General features: G+C 40.1%; 1 protein-coding gene across 1 annotated transcript in view; it reads left to right on the forward strand.

The window, feature by feature from the left end:
• Positions 1-22,188, forward strand: part of mybpc1 (myosin binding protein C1) — a 36,041-nt gene extending 13,853 nt beyond the window's left edge. The window contains exons 9-36 of the mRNA XM_078243226.1: positions 124-165; positions 918-1,028; positions 1,658-1,806; positions 1,911-2,028; positions 2,120-2,171; positions 2,818-2,874; positions 3,677-3,685; positions 5,666-5,829; positions 5,951-6,083; positions 8,629-8,637; positions 9,316-9,440; positions 9,575-9,680; positions 10,644-10,810; positions 10,932-11,097; positions 11,173-11,279; positions 11,375-11,511; positions 11,835-11,994; positions 12,114-12,218; positions 12,301-12,489; positions 13,072-13,206; positions 14,263-14,430; positions 14,643-14,731; positions 14,810-15,005; positions 15,512-15,651; positions 15,744-15,903; positions 16,295-16,431; positions 16,665-16,851; positions 21,356-22,188. Coding sequence (XP_078099352.1) covers positions 124-165; positions 918-1,028; positions 1,658-1,806; positions 1,911-2,028; positions 2,120-2,171; positions 2,818-2,874; positions 3,677-3,685; positions 5,666-5,829; positions 5,951-6,083; positions 8,629-8,637; positions 9,316-9,440; positions 9,575-9,680; positions 10,644-10,810; positions 10,932-11,097; positions 11,173-11,279; positions 11,375-11,511; positions 11,835-11,994; positions 12,114-12,218; positions 12,301-12,489; positions 13,072-13,206; positions 14,263-14,430; positions 14,643-14,731; positions 14,810-15,005; positions 15,512-15,651; positions 15,744-15,903; positions 16,295-16,431; positions 16,665-16,851; positions 21,356-21,453 — 3,416 coding nt within the window. The 3' untranslated portion in view covers positions 21,454-22,188. The remainder of the gene's footprint in view (positions 1-123; positions 166-917; positions 1,029-1,657; positions 1,807-1,910; positions 2,029-2,119; positions 2,172-2,817; positions 2,875-3,676; positions 3,686-5,665; positions 5,830-5,950; positions 6,084-8,628; positions 8,638-9,315; positions 9,441-9,574; positions 9,681-10,643; positions 10,811-10,931; positions 11,098-11,172; positions 11,280-11,374; positions 11,512-11,834; positions 11,995-12,113; positions 12,219-12,300; positions 12,490-13,071; positions 13,207-14,262; positions 14,431-14,642; positions 14,732-14,809; positions 15,006-15,511; positions 15,652-15,743; positions 15,904-16,294; positions 16,432-16,664; positions 16,852-21,355) is intronic.
• The last annotated feature ends 1 nt before the right edge of the window (position 22,189 follows it).

Below are 22,189 nucleotides of genomic sequence, written 5' to 3' on the forward strand. Positions count from 1 at the left end.
TCAATGCTTGCAAATCTGTAATTGCTTGTTGGTTTTACAATTTGTGAGTGTGTGCTTGCTTCAGTGGACTTTACAGTACTATTCCTTACAATATGCTGTAAATTTCTCTCTGTCTTTGTTTAGATGATAGCGTCCCTGTGCCAGCCATGGGGAGAAAAGACTCAGGTAATAAAGTGGTAGCCAAAAAAACTCTATGATAATATATGGTCATTTTTTCATACACTCCAAGAGGAATTAAAACCAGTATCCAGAAAATCAGAAACTGCCATAACTGGTGAAATGGAGGCTTGCTAGCAGTTTAGCATAACCCAGGTTAATTTGCTCCAACAATATGGTGTGCAACATGAAAAAGATTGTTTTCCTGGGCATACCCCCAACTCTGTCCTTCATCGCTGCATGTAGGACATGATGGGGCTGGAAAATTAAATTGTTTTCATTTGCATAGGATAAAACTTAGCAGGCAACATTTGATGCACAATTTTGTCAATGGTGAACCTGCAAAAGATTTAAAGACAGGCCCAGGATAATAGCTACATGGCAACAGTGTGATTCATCCACATTCAGACCTTCCATTGCAAAGAAGACCGGCGCATCAGGAAAATGAAGAATTTACTTCTTTTTTTTTGATTTTGCTAAAAGAAATATTTATATATATTTCTGTGTTTCATATTGTCTGTTTCATGCTTTCCATGTTGCCAAGAGCTTACATTATGCAGCTGTATGTGGTGTGATGACTGAAAGTGAGAAAATGTGTCCGTCTGTCTGTCTGTCTCGATAACTCTCCTCTGGTACGACTAAAAACTTCAGATCAAAAGTGAGGTGGGTGTATGGATTCCTCAAGTGTATTGATATATTTTTCCTTGCACAATGACAGTGGAGAGCACTGTGTCATGTATGTGTTTCTCCTGACTGACCAGTGTGGTCTCTGGGAGACGGCCAGGGCCCAGAAGACCTGGACAAGCCCATTGACAGCCCACCACGGTCCACCCTACTGATAGAGAGCCCCCAAAGTGCTTCTGTCCCTGTGGGTGAGTAACAAAGAGGAGTTAAAGAAGAGTTGAAGATGGTAAAACTAAAATTCTAGATTTTTATGAGGGTGGTACATTGACTCTTCTAAGCCTTAAAGAAATAGTTATACATTTTGGGAAATAGATATTCACTTGCTTGCCGAGATTTAGTACCTGTCCATTAAATATGAAGCCACAACCAGGAGACTTAGCTTAGCTAAGCATAAAGACTGGAAACAGGGGGAAAGAGCTAGCCTAGCTCTGTCTCAAGGTAACAAAGTACAAAACACGGTATGTCTTGTAACCCCGTGTAAAACCCTTTTTCACTAATTCTTTTTACGGATTAACAACATTTTTTGTTACCTCTGGACAGAGCCAATCTAGCTATTTTCCCTGTTTCCAGTCTTTTTGCTAAGCTAAGCTAACCAGCCCATTATCATCATTACATGAGAAGAAGATATGAGAGTGTTATTAATCTCTGTAATAAAGACCACAAGCACATCACCTAAAATGTTTAACTAGAAAACTTCCGGAGTGGCATTGAGAGCATAGTGGCTCTATAGTTTTATGTTGTTTTAAATCAGCTTTCAGTGTGACGTGCACATTTGCGCTTTTTCTCTGTGATCACATTGTATTTTCTGTGTCTAAAGGTGGAGACATCACCTTTGTTGCCAAGGTGGAGGCCAAAGATCTCCTCCGCAAACCCACCATCAAGTGGTTTAAAGGAAAATGGATGGATCTGGCCAGCAAGACAGGAAAGCACTTACAGCTGAAAGAGACCTTTGAACGATTGACCAAGGTACTGTACAGCAAGGCCCCAACCTATCCGAGCTCCTACGTGAGCACCACCTTGCAGTAGGTGCTGTTAAACCAATTCTTATATACAGTATCACTTCCTGGCAGATCCACACATTTGAGATGCACATCATCAAGGCCAAAGACAACTATGCTGGAAACTACAGGTGTGAAGTCACCTACAAGGACAAGTTTGACAGCTGTTCCTTTGACTTGGAGGTTAAAGGTTTGTTAAAGCATCAAAGTGCATTATATTTACTCTAATATGTCAACTAAATTCAGACTATCATGCGGTATTTGTCATTACTTTCTTACAGAAGTTGAACAAGGCTCACAGAATGTTGATATTCGATCAGCTTTCAAAAGAAGGTAACGAAAGAACTGTAAACAGCAACCATTATGAATTCAGAATGCAACAGTACAGTGTATCCTTTTTTCACTTCAACTGAACAAACCGAGGCATTTATTTCAGAAAATAGGATTAATACTAATAAATGCGAGAAGTGAAGAAAAGAACAAGTGCGATAAACATTTCACCTTCTAGTAATATTATTTTTTTAGGACATTTAAGTGTAACAAGATGGTTGCAATAATGTCATTGACCTTTCTCAAAGGCAATTACAAATCAACCAGCCGACTCAATGTGTAATTAAAGGCCAACTCTTGCATTTTAAATCTCCCCTCCAAACAATGTGTCTGGAAAGCAATGCAAAGCATCCCAGTTTCAAAATGTTGCTGCTCAGTAACGTTGCTTCAACATTGCAGAAACACTGTGGCAATATTGCCTGGGACCGCTCTTACACAAAACACCTTGTTTCAAGCTTTTATCCAGAAAAGATTAAAAAAAAAAAAAAAAAAAGTGGTTTTGTGTATTAATCGTGTGTTAGCTAGGAGCTAATGCATTGATTGACATCAGAGCCTTTGCTTTGCGTTGCCCTTTAAGCATTGTTTTCTAGTGCCTGTAACTGTTTCAACTCTGATTCCATTTGTATTAATCTCTCCTTGTTAACAACAGCAGTGAAGGACAAGACGATGCAGGGGAGCTTGACTTTAGTGGTCTCCTTAAACATAGGTGAGAATCACATCCCAACCCCGAGTGGATTTTGATTTTTGTCCTTTTATTTTTTAGCGCTTTTTTTATGTGCTTCTTTTTGCTTTCTTTCAAATCTTTTGTAAATTTGATTTGTATTAGGCTACCATATGAGTGGCAAGTACATTTCTACAGATGATACATGATACACCAGGTGTTTTCAAAGTCTGTGGTCCCCGCCTCAGACAAGTTGTGACAACTGCGCAACATCCCCGTCTAATGGCAAAAAAAAAATGAACCTGGTTAACCAGTTATTTTTAGTCTATATTTGTTTAGATTTTGGTAAATTGGCACCATTAAAATTATGCCAAATTAGCTATTAGCAGTTTCTGTGTGCAATGTACTGATGGATGTACAGACTGCTATCACTGGATTTGATAGTGTTGATTCTCAGGCAAGTTCTGGAGTTATATAGGAGTGTCTTTATTCTATGATTTCTAAGCGGGTTAATTGACGTTTATTCGCGACAATGGAAGCGATAATCATATCCCCTGACAGTGTAAGTCACACTGAATCTAAAAATATGTGTATCATGTGTAGTCAGATTTGAGTTATGACCCTGAGAAGGGGTGTGAATTTTGGGAGGGGCGCCTCACAGTTTGAAAACCTCTGGTTTACCAAAGCTATTGGGGTGATTCAGAATAAATACCATGATGCATATTCCAGATGATACAGTGCAACATTTAAATGTGAGTACAAATAGTCCTAGGCAGTGACACTGTTCACTGGCAATATTATACATTTTTATTTTGGGCTTGTCTCTTCTTCTCCCCTACATATTCAGAAATCAAAGGTTAGTAGAGAGAAAATCATAGGTTTTAAAACGATTATACCTTACTGCGGGTGAGTACTGTAATCCTGTAGAGTCCCCAGCATGACATGTAGCTCTAGGAATTGGACGAGCAAGAGTGTTGGCCTACTGTAGTATGGTAACACTTCATTTGAAGGCAACATTCCTAACCGCTCTGTCAGCAATCAGTAATGATGGAAATGGGCCTTGCATCATAAACACTCTGAGGTGACAGCTTTTCATCAAGCCGTGAGTCAAACGCCACCTTTATGAGGCAGAGTGCGCCATTTTGGATCGTTAATGATGTGCTAGTGGGCCATGGAGAAATGATGCTGTAAAATAGTGTTATCTCTACATTGTCGTTTTATTTCAGCTTAGAAATACAAGGCAAATACCCCCATGTTTATTTCAGCTGTCTTCATAACTGCCTGAAAATAAACAGATGAGAATTACAAACGTAGAATGGAATAATGTTTGACGCTATTCACCTCCACTCTTTCGGACATTTGGGAAAATGTCTATGAAAGAAAGGGCTGTCTGAATGTTCTTTATGCAAACTAATGAATACACTCATGTCGAGGCCAGTGTTTTTATTAACTTGGATCTCACAAATCTAACATCTTTAATATCATTATTTAACCGTGTCGGATCATTTCTGAAGTGATCACTCAAACCAACAACAAACAAAGGGATGGGCCAGAGCAATATGAAAGACATTAAAATCAGCATTACAAATCTTTGTTGCAGGTTTCCCCTTGCTGCATGCTATATATCATGTTATTACACAAATGCGTAGCATTACAATAAGTGGTATGACAAAATGGAAACAAAACTCTCCTTTATTGATCTGTGTCTGCTCTTGTGTGCTAATTTGATCCTACAACACTGATAAACCCTTGTTTCATCTCCCACACTTACTCTTGTGTCTTGTGTCCAAACTAAAAGAACCCAACTCAAATTTCCGCCATAATTCAGCTCCCTCTTAATGTTTCCCCTTTATCCCTCAATGCATACTAGAAACCCTAAAAAGCCATTTTAAAATCATTATTGTGGATTCAATGGCAACCCTAAATGTTAGAATATTATAACATTAAGAAAATCTTCTAAGTGGCCATTTGTGTGGTACAGCGGCTGAGTGGAAGATCTTAAAATAGCTCACATTTTGGCCACGTGTGTCCCTCTGGGTTCTCTGGATTCGTCCAACTGGAAAAACACACACATTTGATAGATGTTAGAAATACTCCTGCCGTTGCATTTAACCAAGTCACTGACCTCAGAACGACAGCTAGTCCCCGAGAGATAAATATTGGAAATGATCACCGGACCGAAAGGTTAACAGTAAAGGAAACCTGCTTTGAATTAAAGTCACTTTGTGATAGATGACGTGCTGATGACTTTCAAGATAGTATTTTGCATTTAATTCAGTAAATTATCATCACAGAACTGTAAGTAAGAAAAACTAAGTTATATTACACTAACCCACTGTTTATTTTCGGACTTTTTATTTAGATTTGTTTCTTTTTTTGTAATAACTTGGCCTTTCCTCCCCTTTTTTCATAAATGAAAAAGATCTAATCAAACTATTTTAGGTTAGCTGGAAAGAAACTGTGCATTACACCTCACAAGAAGTCTTCCTTTCCTTCCTTCCTGATTTTGGATTCAAAGCAGATTAGAGAACACCTCTGTGTTTTGTGTTACAGTTAACATTTGACCCCAGAGCTGTTGTCAACACACAGGTAGACAGCTCACCATGCCCATTCCTTTGTGTGACATGTTCTGAGGAATGGAATAGGATAAGCAAACCAAAACTGACAGGGCAGGAACCAAGTAAAATAAGCAGTGATGTTAAAGCTTAAGGGAGACCCTACCAATCCCTCAAAGACCCCTAATCTAGAGGTTAATGAGTAGTTCCTCAGGACATGTTGCAAACACCAGCCTATGACCCCTACCCTCACATCGTTCCCTCGTATCCGGCACCACTAGGGAGCCGAAACAGGATGACACTCCAGAGGTGGATGTGTGGGAGATCCTGAAGAACGCCCGTCCAGATCAGTACGAAAAGATTGCCTTCATGTACGGCATCACAGATCTGAGGGGTCTGCTGAAGAGGATGAAGAAGATCCCAAAAGAGGAGAAGAAAAGCGAAGGTAAATAAGTGTTTTCCAAATTTTGGATATGCTCCTGGGTGAATATCAGTCTTCATGTCTGGTTAAAAGGGAATCTCCATCTTGGTGTCTCCTTTGTGACCTTTGTTTCGTCTTTTCAAAGCTTTTGCAAAGAAGCTGGAACCAGCATATCAGGTGGATAAAGGTGGAAAGATCCGCTTGGTGGTCGATCTGGCCGACCCCACAGTTGAGCTGAAGTGGTACAAGAACGGACAGGAAATCAGACCCTCTCCCAAGTATGTAATGACATTTTCTTCAGTCTATCTTCTCTGTCTTCTCCCCTTCAACACGGCACAAATGAAACACATGTTTTTACCATTGGGTTTCATTTGGTGGCATTGCCCTTTTTTTTTTACCGGTTTTCTGATATTATGTGTTTCCGCATAATGTTCAGTCATCACTCAAAAGAACAATGGTTCACATGTTTTACACTACACATATACATTCAGTCTTTGTCCTCTTTTCACTAATTTTCTTAAGTTTAAAAACATATGTGCCACAAAGACCTACATTTTTACAAATACCCATATAGAAATATATTAAAACCTAAAAGTGGCTTAATAAGACTGTTGTAACCTACGTCAACTCCACCTACAGCCCATTCTACTGTGAACCATTGCTAGTGAACAAATAACTTGACTCTAATGTGGCTCTAGGCAGTTTCCACACAATCTCTCACACACATAGTAGGTACATTATGGATTCACAAGGCTATATAAAAGGCCCCAGAGCTACATTTGGGTGTAAATGCAGTGTATCATGTCTGTAAACTGTTGTAGTTAATTGCTATTAACTACTGTATATGTCCTCCTCCGTACAGGAAAAAGGTGGTACCTCCTTCACAGGTCTTTAACCAAGTCTGGCTTTGGAACAAAGTTAATACATACTAAATCACATACAGCAGTAAATGTTGATCATGTACTTTAATGAAGCGATTACCACTGTAACCTTAACAACAACACTCCTATTATTATGTAGCCGTCATGATTTAGTTTTTGATAGGCCTATGAGCAATGGTTTTACACGTTTTGCAAATCTTTTTTTTAGTGCATCAGGTATTTATTAAATAAATGTGAAGACGGGTGTAACAATACTAGACAGAGTGAGTCAGAGTGAAATGTATTCTTGACCTTGGTAATAGTGGTTTGACAAAACTTTTGTCAAAGACAAATTTTTATATATCCCGTCAGAAATTAATATATTCTTCAAACAGCCTAAACCTTTAAAACTGCTATAACTATTGTTTTACGACAATAACGTATGTACTGAAACTCTGCTTTTTTTTTTTCACTGCCTCCAAGTAGCCCAACAATCATCTGATGCAGGGTTTAAGGTCAAACGTGATAACAAGTTTTTGTGCCTTCATTAAAGGTCCCATGACATGCTGCTCTTTGGATGCTTTTATATAGACCTTAGTGGTCCCCTAATACTGTATCTGAAGTCTCTTTTATATAGACCTTAGTGGTCCCCTAATACTGTATCTGAAGTCTCTTTTATATAGACCTTAGTGTCCCCCCATCTGTATCTGAGTCTCTTTTATATAGACCTTAGTGGTCCCCTAATACTGTATCTGAAGTCTCTTTTATATAGACCTTAGTGGTCCCCTAATACTGTATCTGAAGTCTCTTTTATATAGACCTTAGTGGTCCCCTAATGCTGTATCTGAAGTCTCTTTTATATAGACCTTAGTGGTCCCCTAATACTGTATCTGAAGTCTCTTTTATATAGACCTTAGTGGTCCCCTAATACTGTATCTGAAGTATCTTTTATATAGACCTTAGTGGTCCCCAAATACTGTATCTGAAGTCTCTTTTATATAGGCCTTAGTGGTCCCCTAATACTGTATCTGAAGTCTCTTTCCCGAAATTCAGCCTTGGTGCAGAATTACAGCCACTAGAGCCAGTCCCACAATGAGCTTTCCTTAGGATGTGTCATTTATGTGTCTGTAGCTTTAAATGCTATTGAGGAGGAGAGAGGGGGGGCAAGGTGGAGGGTGGGGGTGTGGCCTTGACCAACTGCCATGCTTTGCTTGTTTGCAAGCCATGATGTCTCTCTCTTTCTCATGGGTGGGCCAAATTCTCTGGGTGGGCAAAGCAGAGAAAGGGGAGGTAACCTTGCTACTTATGACATCATAAGGAGAAGATTCCAGATCGGCCCATCTGAGCTTTCATTTTCTCAAAGGCAGAGCAGAATACCCAGGGCTTGGTTTACATCTATCGCCATTTCTAGCCACTGGGGGACCATAGGCAGGCTGGGGGAACTCATATTAATGTTATGCCATTTAAATATTTCTGATCGTATGTCTAAAAATTTATAATAAAAAATAATATCTCATAATAGGGTAGCATATTACCCTTGCTGATAGGGCTAATAATAGGATGTGATACAGAACTGAGAGACAGTTTTTAGAGAATCAGAGTTTAGAGAATCCTAGAATAGATGTTAGGATTACAGATAACTTTACATACATTAGATGAAACTTCTGTTCAAAGCCATGCAAAGTTAAAGCCATCTAGGAGGTTATTGCTGTTTTCTGGTTTTGGTCTACTCCTGTTGCATTTTCTCCAGGGCTCCCTGCTCCGAAGACCTATAAAAAAAACACTCTCTTTTGAAACTATTTGCCGACAACATAAACCCCTCCAGGCATGACGTTTCTCTGTCTTTGTTTGTCTATCTATCTATCTGTGTGTCATATCATGACGCCCTTTCCTGTCTGCCATAATCACTTCCTGTACACTCTCTGTGATCCGGCCCCATTCTGGCTCCACTGCTGACCTTAAGTCAACGGAAGTAAGTCCATACGTCCAGTCTATTCTCCCTTCTCCATGTCAGTGTTTTGGTGTGAGCCCGCCCCTCTATCACCACTGACCCTTGGGTTTGTGAAGTGCACTTGTTGCATGTTGAGTATAATAATGATGTTGTATATTGTTTATTTTGTCAACACTGCTGTACATTTTGATTTTGAAAGGGGCTGTACTTGAAATACTGGAAAAAACTGTTGTTGCCTCCACACAGACCATTCCCCAATATGTGATACACCTGCCACACGGAGTACAACCACTTACTCAATGACACAGCCCTTTTGCAACAAGCACAATGCAACTTTAACTGTCAGCAACTTTTAACTGCCAATATTTCTACAATGGCCACATGCACTAAGATGCATGCGCAGCTGGACGGCTACCAAAACAAAGAACAGAGAAGCTGGGACTACCACACACACAGAGGGAGTGTGACTTCATTCTCTGCTCAGGACGCCACTATATTTATACATAGCAAATATTTGTTTGCTGCTGTTCCGAATGTCGAGTACAGCCCCTTTATAAATGATTTTTGGTTTCTGTTGCAAATTTTGTCTTTCTTTTAGTTAATATCTTGGAATAACATCCATTCTTATTTTAGAACTACTGTATATTGGCACAATTTCTGCTGCTGACCAGTGAAGTGACTAATGGACTTCCTGTTTAGGTATATTTTTGAGCATAAAGGCACACAAAGGATAATGGTCATCAACAACTGCAGCATGAATGATGACGCAGCTTATTCTGTAGCTGCGGGAGACGAGAAATGTGCCACAGAGCTGTTTGTCAAAGGTATCTTGATTACCTGTTTACGTTTATTTAACTAAATAAAGAACTGAATATGACATATGACATACTGCAGATGTTTTAGTGTGCCAATCAGTAAGAAACTTGTTCAGTGTTTTTCTTCCTTTCGTGTCTTATAGAGTTGCCAGTTAAGATAGTTAAAGGTATTGAGGCAGTGAAGACCACGGTGAATGAGAGGATTGAGCTGGAGTGCGAGGTGTCAGAGGAAGGTGCTCAAGTCAAATGGTAAGACTCATGTGTTGCAAAATTACATATCAAACTTAACCTAGACTGGCAGAATAAAAGAAGGGGCCACTGGTTTCTACATTACCACTAACAATGCCACCACAGATTGTTATTAAATTAAGCTTTATTTTGCAGGTTCGTAAATTCCAAATAATTTCCTAGGATGTTTCCTGTGTAATTTGGTGCTCATAATAAGTCAAATTGTAAATTAGTTGATTTCAGTTAACTATTGTGCAACCTAGAGATTTCTTTAGTCAGTGCACTGCAGGTCAACTGAGCATAATGTTGTTTTTTCTTAAACTTTGTCCACAGGTAAGCATACAATTCAACATATATGAGGAATGAAGTTTCCAATAATAAATGACGAATTAATCAATATTTGCTTGGGCTTAAACTGTGCTGTTCTTTTAAGGAAGTCCTTCTGGGAATCAACAACTGCTGAACTCAACACAACTCACTAAACTCTGATAATTATCTCAGGATTTTGTCTCTATTTTCTCTCTACTGCAATTAGTACCAAATTAAAAAGTTCTTTACAGGAAACGCTCATGAAATGATTGGGAAATAATGAACCCATAAGATAAAGATTTACATATGATCCTGACGAGACTTAGTGTGACACACTTACAGTGATTATATGTAATTTTTAAATTTTTGTGAAAGTGTGTAATTTTTCATCTGATGATCATAAATGACCTGTAACAGCAAACGAGACTTAGAGTGAAAAGAACTCTATTTTAATATAGTTTTTATTAATGCCTCTGCCCGGGTCTGATTTTTCCTGCGAAGAATACTGCTAATGTCCAAAGCGGCCGCAAGAATCAACACAAACTGAAAGTTACATATAGCCACTTTAATATAACACTGTTAATGTAACAATGAGACATTCACATCTATGTTTAGCTGCTCGTTTATCCATGACGTGTGTATGTGACTAATTTCAAATGCTTCTTCCTCCTTCAGGATGAAGAACGGTGTTGAGGTTCCAACAGGAGTGCGCTCCAGATACCGAGTTAAGTGTGAAGGAACAAAACACTTCTTGGTGATTGATGATGCCTCCAGGGAGGACACTGGGACATACTCAGTCATGGCTACCGGTGGCACATCTGAGGCTCGTATACAGGTTGACTGTATGTAGTATCCTGGCCTTTTTCTTTTCTTTTTCGGCCTTTGTCTGTTATTTTGCATGCTCTTCAAAGGAATCAGTATTCATTATATTCTGTTCTATACCCTTCTCATTTGTTTAATTAGTGAAACCGCTAAAGGTGCATCAAGACCTGCAGGATACGACTGTGATGCTGGGTCAACCCATCAAGCTGCAATGTGAGATTTCCCCCGGCAATGTCCCAGGTCGTTGGTACAGGAATGGACAGCTGGTCCAGCCCAATGACCGCATCAACATCATACACAGAAATAAGTATGTAACCTCTGTTAAGCTCTGTTCAATCAAAACCAATTCCACACAAATGCTAACGTCATTTTGGTTTTTCAGGGTCCATCGTCTTGAAATTACCAGCAGCTCCCTTCACGATGCAGGAGATTACACTTTTGTACCTGAGGGCTATTCACAGAGCCTCTCCGCGAAACTTCACATCATTGGTACACAACCTATTATTTACTGGATTGGACAATTTTGTATGTTGACATCATACAGAAAAAAATTATCTATCAAGATGTGATTTAATTTTCTTTAGACCCACCAAGGGTGCACTTGGAGAGCATGAACTTCCCAGACAACACGGTGACAATTGTGGCAGGAAACAAACTTCGCTTGGAGATCCCCATCAGTGGAGAACCAGCACCCAGGGTGGTGTGGATGAAGGGGGAAAGGGTGAGCTTCAATCTTTTTAGTCTGAAACTCTTTTAAAGCATAAGTCTGGTCAACAATTCCCAGGAAAAGACTGAAACCAAAGAACTTCCCCACTTCCCTATCCTATCTCCAGTAATCAAACCCACTGGGTCCTACTAAAGACAGAAATCTTTAAAAACTGATCACAAATATGCACTTTCATTTTTTAAAGAATGGCTCAGTAATTTCCTAACACAGCTGCACACTGTAGATCAAAGGTTACTCAAACAGGAATAAACAAGTGCATTTGTTGGGGACTATTTCCAGCCGCAGATTAATACTCACTTGCTGCTCGTTTGTTCAAGGTGATTCTGGAGTCAGGCCAACGTGTCCGAGCTGAAACGTACGGCGACCACACAAGCCTGACAATTGAGGTCACAGAGCGGGAGGACACAGGCAACTACAAGATAGTCCTGCAGAATGAGGCTGGTGAAGCCACAGCCTGCGTCAAAATCAAGGTTGTAGGTAAGTAATCACAAAGCACTTAGGCAAGACAGCTTTTGTTTTATTTTACTTAAATTCAAAAGACCATGTGGAAATAATTTGTTTATTGAATCCTTAATATGGCTTTGTGTTGTCTGCAGACATCCCTGACCCTCCAGAGGCTCCTTTGGTCCCAGTGGTGGGAGGTGATTGGTGCTCCATGACATGGGAACCACCAAAATATGATGGAAGTTCACCAATATTAGGTAAACATTGCATGTTACTTATTACGCAGCTGTAATGTAAGTGTTGGTGGTTAAATGACGAGTTTCTGACCATCCTCTAAAGGCTACTTCGTCGAGAGAAAAAAGAAACAAAGCTCCAGATGGATGAGACTGAACTTTGACCTGATCAAAGAAACATCGTTCGAACCCAAGAAGATGATTGAAGGAGTGCCATATGAAGTGCGGATCTTTGCAGTCAATGCTATTGGTGTGTCCAAGCCCAGTGAACCATCCAAAGCCTTTACTCCCCTTGGTGAGCAGCCCAAATGTCTCCATGAATATCCACTTAGCAGTATAAACACTTGCCTTTGAGCTGTTACTGCCAATAATATGTCCAGGAAAGTATTACAAGAGGCTTCAGATTCTCTAACAACCGTTTCATAATAATGGAGGAAATTTCAAAGACTGGGCCAGTGATAGTGCATGTGTGATCTGCCCTTGGTACCCCGACGACGCAGCTGTTCCTCCCCATACGACACCACCCCAAGCATTCTGGCTGTGACCTCCACTGGACATGCAGGAGCTTTAGAAGATATTAAATATGTCTTTATAATGGCTGCCAAATCATCTGTGGATTAGCGGTTTAGGAGATCAGGTCTGTCAGAGGGTTCAATAGGAGTTAAATATGATTCAGAATACAAGAATAGATGGAAAGAGCAGGGACTAATGAGATCTGACATGCAGATTGATAGAATACCAGCAAGAGACAGAGGCGCCTTGCTCACGTCTTCATGACTTGCCAAAATGGATTTTTACCCATACCCATATTTGGAAAACAAATGAGGAAATGGTAGCAATTACTCTTCTGATCTCCAAAACCTTTATCTCCACTCAGCTGTGACCAGTGAACCCACCATGCTGGTTGTGGACGATGTGACAGACACCACAGTGACCGTGAAGTGGCGTCCTCCTGAAACCATCGGAGCTGCCGGTCTGGATGGATACTTAGTGGAGTACTGCATAGAAGGAAGTGAGACAATCTCAAATCTTCTAAAGACAAACTGTGTCACATTTGGGCTATTCCAGACAAAAGTTGACAATTATGAGAGAAACGTGGTGAAACCTTTTGCTGTCAACCAAACTATTGGTCCTACATCACACTGTGAAACACGTCCACCAACAGCTGATTTAGTGCTTTAGCACCCGAACATAGCCTGCATTCAAATTGTAAAAGTTTTAAGAAATTTTATGCATAGCTATGCCTGAAAAGAACTAGTTTATACATGTGGTCCGACCACGTCTAAAGACAAAAGTCTTTATAGCTATTCCTAACTGCCACACTCGAATGCAGGGTGAAAAATCTGCCATCATAGAGCAGGGTGAGACACAATACTCATTGAAATATGGGGATAATACACACTCTAACAACAATATTTTCTGGAAGACAGACAAAAAATAACAGAAGTAGTTGTGTACAGAATGAAAAAAGAGGCAAATTGTTGGACACAACCCCCCAAATATTCATGTTGGAAAGGTATTGAGACAGGGGGTTTCATAAAACATTGGACAATCTGTAAAGTACTTCGGTTGAAGTATACTGGCACCTTTAGGACTTAATTTTCACAATGCGACGGCTGCTACGAACCATTTCTACAAATGAATCAGAATACGGCATTAAATGACACAAAATACACTGGCCAGTGCAACATCGTGAGAGCCCATAGATAGATAGATTTACACATAAATACCAAATTGCCTTGAATCTATCATGCTGCTTACATAATATATGCTGTGTATTTATCATGCTGCCTACATAGTATATATAAAATATATATCATATATAAAATGTACATTGTAGTGCTACAAATTACCAGGCATTCATGGCACAATCTGAAATGCCTCATCATACAGTCTGACTCAGATTGTAAACAAGATTTTATTACACCCATCTTGCACAGTGTGACATCCCATGAACTTGTATCACCGCTGTCACATATTTTTGTAGGGGCTTCACATTGTTTGTTCATGTTTGTCATAGCCCACCAAAATTTCAGTGAAGGCTGTTAACAAATAGTTTTTCTTACAGCTGATGATTGGATAGTATCCAACACTGAAATAACAGAGAAGACCAGGTACACCATCACTGGGCTGACTCCAGGGTGTAAAATCTTAGTTCGAGTCAAAGCCCTAAATGCTGCCGGAGCCAGCAGTCCACGGACCCTTCAGCACTCTATCCTGGTCAAAGAGGTTATTGGTGAGCTCGGAAAAATGCTGTGAAACTCTAACTGCTGTTGTATGAGCTTGTGCTCTACTAATACATTTGAACACACACCTTTCTGCTGTTACATGACTTAAACGTTGACTGTTTTGAAGGAAAAGATTGAAACACACTTAGATATTTACTTAATTAAAGCATATCTAGAATAATTCCTACATCACACCCCTTATGGTCTGTTTCCTCCTCAGAACCACCCAAGATCCGCGTCCCCCGACACTTGAAGCAGACATACACTCGCAGAGTTGGAGAAGCTGTCAACCTTGTAGTGCCATTTATGGTATAGCAAACCTCCCAATCGATCAATATTCGCTGTATCTCTGAGCAGAATAATAAACTCTGTGTGTGATGTCTGCAGGGCAAACCCAGACCAAAGGTCACCTGGCTGAAAGAGGGCAAGACCATAGAGCCTACCGACGTCAGCATCCGCAACACAGATTGTGACAGCATCATCTTTATCCGTAAAGCAGAACGCAGCCACTCTGGAAAGTATGAGATGAGTGTGCAGGTTGAAAATCATGTGGACACTGCCATTCTTGACATACAAATCGTGGGTGAGTGAACAAATACCAGCTATTACAGGGTATCTGCGGGCTATCAGGAGACATTACACACCTATAAACTACAAGTGGAATTGTTGCAACTGTAGATTGTGGGCGTAGCAGGCTGTAGCGAACACTATCCCTACTGATAGCCACAGTAGCTACTGTAGGACGCTCATCATCTCATAGCTTAAATCACTTTTAATTGGTTAATCTAGCCATCCATTTTATGTCATTATTACAGGACCAAGTTGCATTCATTTAATTAATTATACAATTAGGAATTACTGTTTCCATAATTTAATACTTTGGACGGTATGCTCGTAAAAAAGGGATTCAATTGAAATCTATCTGGTAAAACAGGTCTTTAAGTTCTTAAACAGTCCTAAACTTGGTGAACCCTGCAGCAACCCAGTCTTAAACAAAGTTACCATTCTACTAACATTATTATTGCTACTACGACCTGAAATGATAATAGGACCACAGTGTATGCTCACATTTATTCCTCTGATTGTTAGACCTACCTGGGCCTCCTATGTGTGTGACGATTGAAGATGTTTGGGGAGGAAATGTGGCTCTGGTCTGGACTCCTCCAAAAGACAACGGCAACGCTCCCATAACAGGCTACACCATTCAAAAAGCAGACAAGAAGACAATGGTAGAAGATCAATTTTACAAAATATACAAAACTGAAATTGCAAATGACGTGTATTTGATATTTACATTGGCATCCTTCGGTCTGCTTTATAGGAATGGTTCACATGCATTGAGCACTACCATCGCACCTGCATCACAATCACAGAGCTGGTGGTAGGGAACGAGTACTTCTTCAGGATCTTCGCGGAGAACATGTGTGGCCTCAGCGAAACTGCCACCCAAACCAAAAAAAGCGCCCTCATCGTCAAAGAAGGTAACACTGACTGTCATATAAGCAAATGTGAATGGTTACTAATCATTTCTGGTGGGGGGGAAATGCTTCCAAAGTCAGAACCAAATCACATGTATTTCATGTGTGGAAAATGTCAATAGTTGTTGCTTCATTTGCTGACTATTTTTTTCACAGCGGTTATCTGAAAGGTACTGTCAGTGATGTTTTCCACCCTAAAGTGAGCCTGAATTTATTTACAGCCTCACTTTAAAAAAACTATGACTGACAGGCCCTTTATCAGTGGTGTTGTAGACTCAGCCGATGATAAACAAAAAAATATTGTCTTACCCTCATCACTTAGGGAATTTCCCACATGATACCGCTCAGCGCCAGTATCATGCACAACCCCATTCCTTTACCCTTACCCCAACAGGCTTGCAGATAAAAACGCACGATTACAATGACCACGACTTCAAGGAGGCGCCAAAGTTCACGCAGCCGCTGATCAACACTTTTGCCATCGCCGGCTACAACGCTACTCTCAACTGTAGTGTCCGTGCCAACCCAAAGGTAGGTGGGAGAACCACAGGTTAAAGTAGTGTACAAACAGATTACGCATTACACTCAGGTAAATATACAAGTTCATCATGTTGTATTATAGCACAGATTCTCGTTCTAGTGTGCCAAAAAAAAAGAGGATGGGTCCAGTTAATTTTCAACTTGGATCTATCAATTTGTTGTGGTTTGGGCTGTCATTCCTATTGGTAATAATACTATTGTACGTTTATGTTGTCTGAATGCAGGCCAAAGTGATCTGGATGAAGAATAAGATCGCCATCCTCGACGACCCGCGCTACCGCATGTTTAGCAACCAGGGAGTATGTACTCTGGAGATCAGGAAGCCCAGCCCCTATGATGGCGGCATGTACTCCTGCAAGGCCATCAACGACCTGGGAGAGGCCCAAGTGGACTGCAAGCTGGAGGTCAAAGGTCAGTGTGGACCAAGAGGGGAGCTCAGTTTGCCTCCCTGGGTACGTGTCTGTATCAGAGAGTCTAGCTTCTCAAAGCCTTTTGCCTTTCTAATTTTATTTCTTAATTGCTACTGCCTCTGAGCAGTGCCTCTGCTGAAAATAAATTCAAGAATCTTTCTTTCTTTCTCTAAAAAATACAAACAAATGAATCATTTTTAACCATATGGTCACTCTTTAACGAGTATAAGGAAGGTGGCTTTGGGAAACCAACTCCGTACCGTAGTGTTTGAACTGTGTGTTGCAGTCTACCAAAGGGCTGACTACGTAGGCGGTGGACATGTAAGTATCTGGATTGGGTTGCACCAGCTCTTCGTTAATTCATGGCTATGGTTGTGTATAAAGTCCTTTCGAATTTCTTAGAAACTGTAAGCTAGTTTCTGGCGATATACTAAATCGGGTTGCACCATTAAAACTTAAAGAATGTCTTAGCTAGTAGAGCCATTAGTAATGTGTAAATGGTTGCTAGGAAACATCTGTAGCGCCATGCAATCTAAAGTCACTAAAGCATCACAAGCTGTAACATAACAAATGCCGAAAATAACAGTTTTAGGAGGCCAAACAATATATTAAACTTACCTGCCAATCATAAGTAAATGTAGGTTTGACATTATTCATATATGCATTGATGTAGAAATATGTGTCAGAGTTAGAAGCATTCATTTTGTTTAAAGTGCGGGTGGGAGATCTAAGTTAGCTTACGTTATTTGGTCATTTAGACTTAATTAGCATAATATTTTGAAATTTAAAATTTTACAGTTACACCTGGCATAAGAACTAGTTTGTGTGGTGCAACCTGTTTTAATTTAGTGATGGCCAATCTCCACTTAGTAATCGCTGTTTGAACTTGTGAACAGTTGGTGCAACCAGCTCCTGGACACCATTTTCAAAATACAGACAAATAATGACATATTAATAATCCGTTCATTTGTGTGCAATGCACATAATATCTGGCCAGACACTTTCCCATCACCACCACATGTATAGGTTTATCCCCTGTGTTGTCACACAATTCAGTCCAGTCCATCCAGTCATCTTGTTCATCATCACAACACACAGTCTGTCACCAGTCACACCTCAGTAGCCATAACATAAAGTGCTGTGACGTTTTTGTGTTGTCCTAGGCCTAGTCCACACGTACACGGGTATTTTTAAAAACTTCGCTTTTTCTATGCGTTTTGGCCTTTCGTCCACACACAAGCGGAATTTTAGGTCACTGTAAACAGAGCTTTTGGTACAGTAAACTCCAGCCAGGGTGAAGATTTATAGAAACACTGTAACTTCGGAGTGTGCGGCCAACACATTCTCACTCCCATCGCTTGGTCAGGTCCCTCTGGCGTTGTTATTGATGCTAAAAGTCTCCTTTAGCGTCAGATCTAAACGCGCTTTATCTAAACGTGCTGGATCAGGACTATTGTTGTCGCTTTTGATGCAGTTAGGTTTAGGGAAAGATCGTGGGTGGCTTATAAAAGTTTAATAAATTAAAATAATAATAAAAGTTTACGTGACACGCGGGAGAAAAACAGGACAGTTGGGTTTAGGAAAAACAAAACACGACAGTTGGGTTTAGGAAAAGATCGTGGGTGGGGTTATAAAATACACGTTTCTGTGACACGCTGGACACGAACCCCGAGTTCCGGGGTGAAAGTCCTGTGTTGTTTGACCCATCCACCACCCCAACCACCCTGCTTGCGTCGTATCTGACGCTGACAGCCAATGACCAAGCGTCCGTATTTTACGAGTTGGGAGTGAGAACAGGTTGGTGCACCTGTATCTCATTTGTGAGGCGTCACAAATTAGGCAAGAAGTGGCCAAACCAGTGGTGGTATTAGGCTTGCTAACAGGACTTTAACATGTTTACACATGAATGTACAGTTACTTTTCCATTCTATTTTGGAACAGAGGCATCAGAATGCGCTACGGAGGTTCACTGCTACATAATCCAACACTGCCACGACACAGAACCCGCCGCCAACATGGCCGGTGTTGGACGAGACCGTCAGACTTGTAGGTGGTGGTTAGTCTTCTGGCAACACCTTTTTTTCAGGCTTCTGATTGGCCAACATCTTCTTCTTCTTTGCGCGACTGGGGTTATGTCGCCGCCTGTTGGCTTGGTATGCTCGTCGTGACACCGCTGCAATTATGTTTTTTGCGTTTTCACGTGGATGGACCCTTTTCTAAACAGTGCATGCATGGACGGGATTTTTAGAATGAATGAGGAAAAACCCAGTTTTTAAAAACCCTGTGTACGTGTGGACTAGGCCTAAAACTATTCTGCCCAGATTCCAGTGATCCCTTTATGCCACACAGTTAACTCCTCATATAAAAGAGTTCAGTAATAACTCAACAGTATTCCCTGGTGCACACATATAACTCCATGTAAACATTTTGTTAACCCCTCTTCTCTTCTCTCTCCCCCAGTCCAAACTCAAGAATTGTGAATGTATGTTCTCATATAAGGTAAGCTTTCATATGGTTTTGGCATATGAAGCTTATGTCATTCATTATGCATCTGTCAGCCAGCCTGTAACATTGCTTATCTTAGTCGGTGGGACTGTAGCAGCTTTTCCTTCCCATGAAAGCAGGACCCAGAAATCAGGCATTAATGAAACAAGGTTTGCATGACAACTTTTTGCCAAATTATTCCCCAGTTGTGCTTTGCTGGCTGAATTTAACAGCCCTGTTTTGAATATTTTAATTGATTGCCATAGTCATTGGTGTGAAATGGAGTGAATTCAAAGACCTCTCATGTATTGTGTGCCACAAACAAGGTGAGTAAAACTTTTGGAAACTTGCTAACATTTACAGAGAAATTCAGAGCTGGGACTCTTGAGTTTCATGTAATGTTGACTTGACATCTACATAGCTTTTTTCTGCTGTTAAATAACATCATACAGGATCCAAACAAAGCATACTAACACTGGGTATTCCACGTTCTGTTTGGAACTGAGTGATGAGATGCAGTCCCTCTTGTATTCCTTAGCTCACAGTGATGGAAAGTATTGGTAATTAAAGGACTATTTTGACATTTTGGGTAAGTATGCTTCTTTGCTTTCTTGCAGAGAGAAGAGAAAATTGATACCACTCTTGTGTCTGTCCATTAGACATGTAGCTACAGCCAGTTAGCTTAGCTTAGCACAAAGACTGGAAAAGGGAGAACAGTTAGACTGGCTCAGTCCAAAGGTATCAAAATCCACCTACCAGCACCCTTTAAAACTCAGTGATTAACACAAATGTCTATTTAATCCATACGAAAGCTAAAAACACACTGAAGTTTTATGAGTGGTTAAATGTCGGACTATCTCTTGGCTGGGCACAGTAACTTCCTGCTGTCTTGTTGCCACGAGGTTGCTAGGCAACTAGAGGAAAATCCTAGAAGTTACAATAGAAAGCGAATAAGCGTATTTCAAAAAAATGTCTAACTATTCCTTTAAGTAAGTTTTGAGTATTTCTGCTTCATGCATCTTCAAACTTATACACGTACTTATAACTCTAGTACATTTCAGAGTTATTGTGCTTATTTTTGTTTTGTATATTTTTTACTCTTGGACGTTTATCTGACTGATATAGTAGTTACTATACAGATTAATTAATTTATGTATATGTTATGTTATATTCTTGTTGATAATGTAATGATCGCCAGCTTCAAGGTTATGATATGTTGGGCAGTATGAGCATATAAATTTAAACTCCGGTTGATTTCTGAGGACTATGGTTAACTGCTGCTCAGATCTCTGCAGGGTAAATCCAGACAGCTAGCTAGACTATTTGTCTAATCTGAGTTTTCTGTTGCACGACTAAAACAACTTTTGAACGTACACACGTTCCACCAAAACCAGTTCTATGGGGCCGGGGGAGAAGGCTCTCTCCAATATTTTGAATTTGGACTGCAGCAACCATTTTAAACTCTAGCTGTCAGTATTACAAATTGGACCTTTAAAGTAAATACTTTAAATTAATGTTGGTACTTTTAAGTACATTTAGCTTATAATACTCCTTTACTTAAGTAAAAACTTGAATGAGTAAAATTGCACTGTAGTATTAATTATTTACTTAAGTAAAGGATCTCAGTAATTCCACCACTGTTAGTATATTGTGGATGACTAAAGACAGTGTCTGCTTCATTAATCTGGAATTTTCTAGAGATGTTTGACCTGCATTTTATTTCAGTGGTATCAACTATGCTTCTGGTTCTGCACGCCTGAGCAGTGGCACAGATTTACAAACTGAGTGTGCATTGAGTACATGAGCTATTCTGACAATTTGTCTTCTCTCCTCTCACTCTTTACCCAGTGTTGTGAACTTCTTTGCATTCTGTTTGTTCTGCTTGGTCAGCTTCTTGCTCTTTCCTCCTCTTGTGCTTTTTCGTCTTCTTCTTGTTCATCCTCTCTCTGTTTTTCACTCTCCACATCTACCTCTGTCCTTCCCAAGAATATTATAAGAGAGTTTTTCCTCTCCTCCCTCAGGAGGCTTCACCTTCTGTGAACTCATGCAACGAGGAGTGCCACTACACCTGATTGACAAGTACTTGAACGAGACGAAGATTGTCGAGCAGGAGAAGTAAAATCGGACAGAGTGCAATGAGACACTTTAGCTTTGCAGACATCTGCCGCCAGTAGTGATCCTCTCATCACACCTACTGAGGTCAGCGGCCTGAAGGTTGGATGGATGGCGAGATAGGTGGAGGAGTGTGGGGGAGGGTGTACTGGTCTGTGGTGTCGCATGCTGTGTGCAGATTTGGAGATAGTTACCATAAAAATAAACCAGCTCACTTCTTTGTCACCCTCTTGTGTTCAAAAGACTCGGTTTCAGCTCAGATGCATGCCAGCAGTGTTTTGGTTCAAACTTTGTTAAGTACATGTAGTGTGTAAAAAAAAAAAAAAAAAAATCATATACAAAACACATATATAGCCAGTGACACACTTACAGTATTCACATGTTGATTCTGGTTGGGAGTGTCTGTTGAAGGTGATAATTTATTTCCAGGGTCTGAAAGAGGAAATGGAATGTATAAAGAATGGTTTGGTGTTAGTACATTGTGTCAGAACTTCTATATGGCAAGAAAAATGAAAATAGAGTAATGTTGGATAAATGAATGTGCAGACCTAATTATTATTAAGATTCACATTAATATTTGGTCATTTCACTTTTTCTGTGTAGGTCATTTATGTTTAATAAGTGAGAAAATGTAGAGGTTTACACTCCATATTCTGCGTGACACATTATGTTTTTGGATTCATATTGGACTTGATGCTTGATTGATGCTCAGTCATGTGCGCATGCCTTTACCTTTGTAATTA

Source organism: Sander vitreus, chromosome 23 (assembly GCF_031162955.1).
Source record: "Sander vitreus isolate 19-12246 chromosome 23, sanVit1, whole genome shotgun sequence".
NCBI lineage: Eukaryota > Metazoa > Chordata > Actinopteri > Perciformes > Percidae > Sander > Sander vitreus.